Source organism: Sardina pilchardus, chromosome 14 (genome assembly GCF_963854185.1).
Source record: "Sardina pilchardus chromosome 14, fSarPil1.1, whole genome shotgun sequence".
NCBI lineage: Eukaryota > Metazoa > Chordata > Actinopteri > Clupeiformes > Clupeidae > Sardina > Sardina pilchardus.
This window is the reverse complement of record NC_085007.1, coordinates 21,576,192-21,586,191: the sequence shown is the minus strand read 5'-3', so window position 1 is coordinate 21,586,191 and position 10,000 is coordinate 21,576,192. Positions and strand designations below refer to the sequence as shown.

General features: G+C 44.0%; 1 protein-coding gene across 1 annotated transcript in view; it reads left to right on the top strand.

Annotated features, from left to right (window-relative positions):
• The window catches only part of niban2a (niban apoptosis regulator 2a), a 40,027-nt gene that overhangs the window by 4,114 nt on the left and 25,913 nt on the right, over nt 1-10,000 (top strand). Inside the window, exons 2-5 of the mRNA XM_062555078.1 lie at nt 5,424-5,554; nt 7,945-8,073; nt 8,696-8,801; nt 9,093-9,260. Coding sequence (XP_062411062.1) covers nt 5,424-5,554; nt 7,945-8,073; nt 8,696-8,801; nt 9,093-9,260 — 534 coding nt within the window. The remainder of the gene's footprint in view (nt 1-5,423; nt 5,555-7,944; nt 8,074-8,695; nt 8,802-9,092; nt 9,261-10,000) is intronic.

Genomic DNA, 10,000 nt, shown 5'->3' with positions numbered 1-10,000 from the left:
ACAATAACTATTGTGATAATGGCAAAAAAAAGTATTGTTCTAATTTATATGAAAGCCAACATCCACACATACACTGTAATGATAACAACATGAAGAACGATATTGTTTGGGATCACTTTCAGAGCGATTTTGAGAACAATAGAAAAGTGACAGCTAAGCAGAATCCATAGCATTTTAGCCATGATGTTCATCCAGGAGGAGACTTTCCTTATCGTTGGCCCATGTGGACACTCTCATCATTACAGTTATAGTTATCTGTATAGTTATCGTTCCTGGTGTGAATGGCCCTTTAAAGTTAGAGTAGAATCTTATTGATATTATCCAGAATGCATCTTGTTTGAAAACGTATTTGTCGCAAATGGATTGCAAAAATCCATTATCTCTTATTTTTTTTCATATTTAGCCTGGTAAATGTTAAATAACACAATATTAACACAATATTGTACTTTGAAAAAGGACAACTGGGTCATAATCTGTGTCTGTTGGACAGGTCCTTTTGACCTGAATTGCACACTCTCAATTCAGTTAAACAGTTTGTCTGGTTTTGAAGGAAGTCGACAAGTCTAATTTGATAACGCTGGCAGACTCTGAGGAGTGCTGCTGCACCATTTAATCTCCCCCACTGCTATTGCCTCCCTCCTTCTTTTCTCTCTCACTCCCTCTCTCTTTTTACTCCCCCACTCTGTCACTCTATCTGTCTTCTGAACTGTACAAAAAGCCTCCGATGTTTCCATTTGGTATTATTTTTGTTTAAAGACCACTAGCTTACTGGGCTTTTGTTTTTCTCATACTCTGTCTAGACGTTTAGGCATGTCAAAGTAAACAGTCCACAAATGTTGTAACTAAAAGCTGGCTCAGTCTTTTCTACATAGTGGGCCAGGGCCTTGAACAGTGAAATGATTTAATCTTCTATGCACTCCCGTGAAGCCCTCTTTAAATCACATTAAGTGCCAGTGGATTGTCAACTTCAAATTACATTGATCACTTGACTGAGTAGTGCAGTGGGCAAGGATGTCAGATTAATGTCGTTTTTAAATCGTCTGGCTTTATTTGTAATGTCGATGACTAAAGGGGACCAGTGCTGTCAACACTACCACTGCTCCTCATATCCTGGATATGGTCAGTACTGTGATGACACCTGTACTGCTAGACCATCCTTGACACACACACACACACACACACACACACGTGCACACGTATTCTACACCTGCATAGACAGACAGCCCTTTCCATGCCATGTAACAAAGGTTGACAATGTTTTGCTTTCCAATAATGTTAGACAACATTTTTCCTGTAGGCCTCGATTTTCTCTCTCTCTCTCCCTCTCTCTCCCTCATCTCTCCTTATTTGTCCTCATCTCCTTTCCCTTCACAATCCTTTACCCTTCCTGCCATTGTGATGGCTAGCTTGACTAGCTTTCCACGATTGATGGGTGTTTGTATAGAAAATAGGCTGTGATAGGCCAGCTCTGTCTTGTTTACATGATGATGTAGTGCACGTCAGCTCTCATGTGTAGAGGGTTGTGGAAGTCCCAGTCTGTCATGCCACTAAAATTAGTTGTGAGCGGAAAAGGACACTGAGGCTTTCTCCTGAGAGGACGGGATTCATATAAAGTGTACGAAGTCTGGCCTTCTCCATCTTTGGCAACTGTCAGACCTTTCCTTCCTTCTGGAGAGCAGACAGGCTGTCCTGAGCCGCAAATTGCTGTGTAGCCCTGTGTGTGTGTGTGTTAGTGTGTGTGTGCGTGTGTGTCTGTGTGTGTGTGTGTGCGTGTGTGTGTGTGTGTGTGGCTGTGTGCTGGATGCTGTGCATGTGCTATGTATCACAGATGTACAGTTGGCACATTGAAGTAATTTGCCTGTTTTAAAGTCACACTCTGGCAAGTTGGTATAAAGATAAGAGTCAGTTGTGCCATAGACCAGACCTTGAACGAAAAGAAGGTTGTACTTTTGGTGACTGTGAGTGTGAGACACATAAAAGTCACTCTCCCGCAGTTGATGTTGTCCCAGGTTTTGTACTCAATCTTCTGTGAAGAATATTTTTCCAGTCAGCACCAGTCTCTTTGTCAATATCAATCACTGGGCCAGCTGCAAATGCTCAGTTTTCAAAAACACAGTAAGGGTAGACCACCCAGCCTACCCTCATAAATAGCTGAGTATATTACTAATTCCATGTGGTTTATGACCACGTCAATAGATATGTGGAGAACGCTGCTCTCCAATCTTTCATTCCTTGGCCAATGGCTTCATATGTGCATGGCTTTACTTTTACCTGGACTTTACTTTGGTGATTTGTTAAAGCAACACTAAAGAGTTTTTTGTACCTTAAAATAATGTTTCTAAAATCATTTCAGTGGTTCATCAACTCGTAACAGGGTGAACGGCACTTCTGCATTCACTTCGCAGCCCTCTGTCGGCTATAACCACACTATGTTAGTTTACCAGATCGGGTAGCGGATCTGTAGTTCGATGTAGTGAGACATATGAAACTACAAATTTGAATTGCTTTGATGTCGCAATGTATCATACTTACATAAAATCATGCAACATACTTCACCTTGTCTGTGGACAGACATCGTTATTTGCTGTATAAACAAATAATGTGCTACAGACTAAAAGTGTTTTGTGTTGCTTTTTACAGCGACTTTTCACATACATGTAGATCGTTGTCTCTGAAGGTTACTGAGTACCGTGGGCATGACGAAAAACAAAAACAATCGGTTCTATCTAGCTTGGGTTGCTGCAGCCAACAGCTAGAGCCGCCATGCAGCTACAGTGCTACACTCTGGGGGCATGTTCATGAGCCCCTGTGTTCATGCCCTCAGTCAAGAGAAATCGCTGGAATTCTCCTTTAATGTGCACTGAAGGGTTGTTGGAGAGGCATTTGGAAAGTCCGGCCATCTGCTAGAAGAGCAGTTTGATCAACAAAATGAAGTTCGTATCAAGGCAGGCGTTGCACTCTTTAAGTTAAGAACTTAAGATCTCTTGGAGTAATCATAGCATTCGTCAAGTTGATTAGTGTAATGTTGTGAGTATGAAACTCTTGGCTGCTTTTGAAAGAAATGTGATGTAAAAGGAGTGATGTGGTTATTGTTCTATGCAACCTTTCCCTCTAGTTGGCTTTTGCAAGCAACATAAAACATCGAAAATCTACTTGCTTTCCTCTTGTTCTGACTGAAGCCCCAAAAGCAGCCAGCGATTTGAAAACATCTGGTTATGATCCAAAGCCCTTAAGCAACACACACACACACACACACACACACACACACACACACACACACACCTATCCCATTCCCAGAAGTCTCTTTAGCATTTGATTGTTGGAGAGTGTTAAAGAGGTAAAGTTTACACTAATTGCTGTCAGACTGTGCCCGGTTAAAACCAGGTTTTGGTCCATATAATTTCTCCAGATCTGATGCCTTTAAAATGTAAATAGTCTGCATGTAGGGTGATGCTTGGCCACGGCATAAAAGATGGGTTGTTAGCGCAGAGCTGATCGCTCTCTATCTCACCACACACAGAGCTAATTCCAGCTCATTTTACTTTACAATGTGCTCCTCTTTTCCTAAAGTGCTGATATTCTAATGCATCTTTCTAGTGTGCGCTGCCAACTGTCTGTGAGTCTGTGTGGATTTGAATAGACACACAGACACGTGCACATGGGGAGTCATAGGCACACTCCAAACACCTTCCTTTCAGAGTGTATTGTCTTGGAATATGGATTGCGCTTTGATGAGAAAAAAAAACAACAACCATAGAAGAGCTGACTGGCCCCATTTTGTACGAAAATGGAGATGAGGGTTCTGTAGGTTGTGCCGTTATAATGCTGTGCATTACTATGCTGATGTCAGCCAACCATTCATGCACTCTCACTGTTCCAGCTGTGGTATGTCCTGGTTATTGTGTGTGTGTGTGTGTGTGTGTGTGTGTGTGTGTGTGTGTGTGTGTGTGTGTGCGCGCGCACACAAGCATGTGGGCACGCGTGTGTGTGTGTGTGTCCAGAGAACAGGTGGTTACATGTCAGAGGGAAATTCTCTCTATCGCCTTAACAGACCACAGGGCGTGACCTCTAACCTTAAGGCTAAGAGAGTCATTAGGCAACTACCTAACTACTTACTCTATCTCAGACTCCTGCAACCTGAAGCCACTGTGCCAGAATTGCTGACCCCCAGGCTCCAGTTTTCTGGGTGTGTGGTAGTCATGCATTGAGTTGAACAAGAGACATGCCATGTTTGGTGCTTTAAGAGAGATTTCATGCAAATCGGATGTTTTCCTGAAGGCACGCAGTGACGAGATCCAGTGGTACTTTGAGGCATGTGTCTCATAATTGAAATAATTGTGGAAAAAAACAAGTGGACCACAAATACTGATGTTTGTCAAGAATGCATCGGACGAGTGTCCAGTTGCCTCCCCTCCTCTTAATTATTTTTTCAGGCTCCTCCGGAGATAGCCAGAGAGGATCAGAAATGCATGTCTGTGCATGCTTCCCTCCCTGTATTATGCAAAAAAAGGATGTTCTTCTCCTTACAAGGGAGTTGTGCACAGCTGTGAGTTCAAAATTTGGGCTCAAACAGAAACATGCAATACAAATCAACAGATGTGATGCAATGCAAATAAACTATTTTTCCATTAACTTGGGTCACATTTTACCCTTTGATAATCGGGAGTTAAACCACCAGATCAGGTTGATTTCTTGTTTTAACCTATACAATTGTATGCTGATTTGAGTGTAATTCCACGCAGGGTTACCCATTTGAATGGCCAAAATGTGGTTTGATGCTTTGATGCCAACTCAGCTACTGTACTATCAGGCATGTCCTCAATGCTCCAACTCCACCCTCCTCTCCTCTAGTCAAATCTCCAGCACTCTCCCTTCTTCTTCCCTGCCATCCATCAGAGAAGATGTGACCCCATTGCTTACTCACCTCTCTGATCATAGACAGATAAAAGGGAGGGGTGGGTGTTGCTGAGGACCTGCATGTTGTCTCCTGTACGGTGACTCACAAGCTGAGAGGACTATGCCAACCGCCATAGCACATGAAAAGCCAGCCCTGAAAGAATTTGAGAGTGTGATTGCAAATGCAAAACTCTCACCTTGTTTATCATTCTCTTTGTTTTTAAAGTGATGCAATACCTTATGTCTGACTTTATCCTTTGTGTTTACTCTTCTGATTGTTGTTGTGACTGGATGGTTAGTGTTTATTGTCTGGTTTAGGTGCTGTCTTTTGGTCAGAACACACGATGTTCACTTGCCTGGGCTCATTTCAGCTCTTGTCTCTTTTCCTGTGGCGACTCCCTAGTGGATAAATGACCAGTGTTTGTGCTGATGTTGAGTCAGACAGTAGAATACATGTAATCTGAATGTAACGCTCAAATATCCTTCTTTATTAAATGCACACTCTGTCTCTTTCCGTCTGTGTATAGGGCGCACACGTGTGGTGCTGGAGGAATTTGGGCGTGTGTACGAGAAGCAGTACGGGGTGGCTCTCTTCAACGACGTGCGCTTCGAGATCGAGGGCGGAGGAGGAACACAGACCCAGCTGCTGCACCGCAAGGCAAGATGGCCCTCAGGCTTCTATCTCTCAGCCCATCTTGCTCTCTACATCTGTCCTCTCCCTCTCTCTCTCTCTCTCTCTCTCTCTCTCTCTCCTTTTATTATTTTAATTGACCACCTCTTTCATCATGACATATTTTGTTACCTCTTTTATCGCATTCCATATCTTCATCCCAACGCCCCCAAAATCATTTCTTTTCCCTTTCATCCTCCCCTCTCTGTACACCAGTTCATCATTTCTCATCTATGTATTCATGCACTCCTTCATCCTCTCCTCTTCTCTAATCCCTTGCTCACACTCTCCTTCTCTCTGTCATATGTATCTCACCCTGCTTCTTGCTGAGCCGTTCCCAGTTCTCTGCTGTTAAACACCCTCCATCTTCTTAGTTCCTGTGGTTTCATTGGTGTGTTAGTTAAACACACACACACACACACACACACATCCTGAGAAACACACACATGCACATTCACTCACTTAACTGTAAAATGAAGTGAAGGAGCAATTGTGGTTCAGATCCACATGGTTATGCTTTCACTGGCAGGAGAGCGGAAACTGGAGCAGATTTCACACATGAGCTAAAGGGAGCTGATACCCCAGCCGTCCTTTCTCTCTCTCTCTCTCTCTCTCTCTCTCTCTCTCTCTCTCTCTCTCTCTCTCTCTTTCTTTCTTTCTTTCTCTCTCTTTCTCTCTCTCTTTCTTTCTTTCTCTCTCTTACTCTCTCCTTTCCCATCTTTTTCTGATCTCACTGTTGAGTCATTTAGCCCTTTACCCACATTCTATCTCCCCCATCCCTTCATTAAATTCAGCCCTTCTTTACTCACCCATTGTCATTATCAGCCCGACATTTGCTGTGGAGCAATACAACCTCTCAGCTCTTAGACAGAACAGCTGAATGAGGAGAGACCGTTGCTTTGGATCAGTGTGACCCCAGTCATCACAATGGAGCTGCTGTAGCTTCTGTGGAAAGACAGGAGAGGATGACCTCAGACCGGCTCAGCTGCCGTTTGGTGGAGAGAGAAGTAGGGCACATGTTTTTGGGCCCATGAATCAGAGACAATTAGCAGCTCTTTACGCCACTGTAGTCAGTTAGCTGTGCTGTTTTGGGTCTCAATTGGTAGTGTTTGAAGAGGCCTCCCGGAAAAGCCTTGATGAAGGCCACCACACACACAGAGGCATGCACGCACACAGGCGCACACACACACACACACACACACACACACACACACACACACACACATACACACATGCACACTCTCTCTTTCTCTCTCTCTCTCTCTCTCTTTCTCTCTCTCTCTCTCTCTCTCTCTCTCTCTCTCTCTCTCTCTCTCTCTCTTTGTGACCTGACCTTGTTTGAGGACAGGCCATGTCATTCCTTGTTATCTATTATCCAAAATGGGGAAAACACACACACGCAGTCACAGACACTACACTAGTGAGCACTTCTAAGAACCTCTTTCTTCTCCCCATTCCACCTCTCCCTCTCTCTTTTCTCCCCCCTCCTCTTTTGCTTTCCCCCCTTCCTTCCTTCCTTCCGTGGCTGGGATTAAGCTTGGTCGAGGCATTTGATCTCCTGTTGGAAATCTAAAAGTGTTGTGGGTGAGAAGGGGGGGTGGGGGTTCACTCTGGTAAACACTTCACGAGAATCACATGCTTTCCTGTCTGATCTCCGCTAGCTAGCACGCATGTGTAATTGACCAATAGGGCTTGGCACCACAGAATAGCACATCAAAGCCCCCTAAAACCACTCTTCGGCGATTGCTACCCATGTTATGGCATCCAGAAAGACTCTAGCTTGGCTTGGACTAACGCCTGTGTTAGATGTTGCCAGATCTTACCCAGACTCGACATTTAACTCCACACTCAACGCCGGCACCACCAGTCATTTGGTTGTAACCAACCTAGGAGAAAAATGTCTGGCATTTGAGCACAGACGACTGTTTACCACCTTTCTGTAGCCACACTGTAGTCCTCCAGTCCTCATCAAAGAATATGGGGTTTGCTCGTTCCAGTAGTTCATGGGTGGTTTCACCAATAAGGATTAACCCTTCTTCCAGGCTGTACCACACGTTAAATGGAAAAGCTCTCTCCATACTATGCCTTTTAGTCCAGTCAGAGTTCAAGTGAGTTTCACTGGAAGGGCCTCATAAGAAAACCGAAAGCTGTACAGTAAGTGGCAGCGCTGTTGGTGAAAGTATCATTAGACATGTAGACTTGAATTTTGGGATTTGGTGGGGTAGTAATCATCAAAGACAAGTGGGGAGAGATGTGCTTTGCTGTAGTTACTCTAACAACCACTTGTGTGTTTGTTTCTTTGCCTTTGGCTCTGTCTGTGTTGTAAGTGGTGCTCTAACTGCTAGTGTTGCCACTGACTATGACTCATCTTGCCTCAGGATCCACTGAGGGACAAGTGCATCTTCTCTGGTAGTCTCTACAAGTACCTGGAAGAGAACAAGAAATGGCGTCATCGCTTCCTCTACGTGGACGACACTTACAACATCGCTCTCTTTGAAAACAAACAGGTGACGGAACACAATGCCAACACCACAAACAGGCAACGGACCGGTTAAAGAAACAATGCACTGGCGGCACTTAAACCGCAACTGAAGCGGAAGGTTTGCTTATGCTGCAAGAATGTGCTTTATGCCATTTTAATTGTCAAGAATGCCATTATGATCAATGGAACTGGCCACGCCAGACTTGAGAACAGTGCGTATGCACCATGGAGATTCCAAAAAATATATGGACCAGTCTTCTATTTCTGTTTTTGTCTGGCACATGCGCATTAGTTGTGGTTTCTGTGTAGCCCGGCCTAACCCACAGATTTTTGGATACCAAACTCTGTCAACTTCTAGATAGATAGATAGATAGATAGATAGATAGATATACTTTATTCATCCCCAAGGGGAAATTACAGTATTTCAGCAGCAATACAACAGCAACACAACAGTCAGCATATACATACAAACAAACATACATACAGAAAACATATTTAAATAATAATTAGATTAGATGTAAAGCTATCCAGCCCTGTATAGGCAAAAGTGTAAAGAGTGTGTGGTTTTGAAGCGCTAGCTGTTTTTAGGCAGTTTAGTTTTGCGTTGAGGGACAATGTTGACTTTGTCATCCTCAACTTCCTTTTAGGGCCATGAACGAGGCCTGCATCCCAAGGAGATCATCAACTGTGCTGGATACAGAGCACTGGACTCCATGGAGGAGTACCTGGAGCTACTCAGCACCAGCCTACCTGGTGAGGAAGGAAGGAGGAGACACACACAGACACACACACACACACACACACACACACACACACACACACACACACACACACACACAGTGATGGCCATGCTCGAATATGTTTTTGTTTGTGTTAGTGTGTGTGTACTTGTTTGCTTGTTTCTTAGAGAGGTTGGTTTGACTTGTGAAGCTTGTTTAAGGGGTGCAGGCTATGTCTCACCAAAAAATTCCAAATGTCACACTGCTTTTTATGATTAAAAATAAAAAAAAAGCCTTCAATTTGTTTGTTTGTTTGCTTGTTAAGGCGTGAAAGCCAAAGCGAGCAGCTCCCCATTCCTCAAGTATCCATCAGAGTACCCACTGATCCTGTGGCACCCGTACGCGCGTCATCACTACTTCTGCGTCATGACCGAGAAGGAGCACACCAAGTGGCACGCTGTCCTCCAGGATTGTGTCAGACATGCAAACAACGGTGAGAATTGTCTCTTTCTTTCTCACACACACACACACACACACACACACACACACACACACACTCACACACACATGCGTGCATGCGCCTGCACATACACACATGCACACACATGCATACAGACACAAGTGTCTGACATTCCCTCTTTTACACACATGCATATGAGCATAGTAATGCATGGACTCAAAAGCAGACTCTTTTCTACATTCACCATCTACCTGTGATCTCACATGTAGTGGTTAATGTTGAGGAAACCCTCTCTAAGTTATTCACTGTTGATTGTTATTTTTGTAAACTTCTAATATTTAGTTCACCGCCAAACAAACTCACGGGCACACCCACTCAGAGCAGTACAGGCCACACCTTCGCCAATTACTCACCTTCTGCATCACTGCTATTGTTGAAAACAGACAAGGGCGTGTGAGGTGTGTGTGTCACAGCGTGAAAGTTTGGATGCCTTTGAAATGAGTTCGCCTTTTAGCGATGTCTAGAAAACGCTCCCAGGAATTCATATTCGAATAAAAACACCATGTCCTGCCCTCAATACTGAGTGTGAACCTACTTTTCAGGAGCTTACTGAAGGGGTCAGAGAGATGCCTCTGTCCTCTTGAGGTGCTGTTTAGTCCAACAGGTTGTAAACCAAAATGCTGTGCTCAACACTTCCCATGTAGGATGTTGTCTTTGACAGCGATACCTGTGTTAGGCAAGCAAACATCCATATTAAAGTAAAACGTGACTCC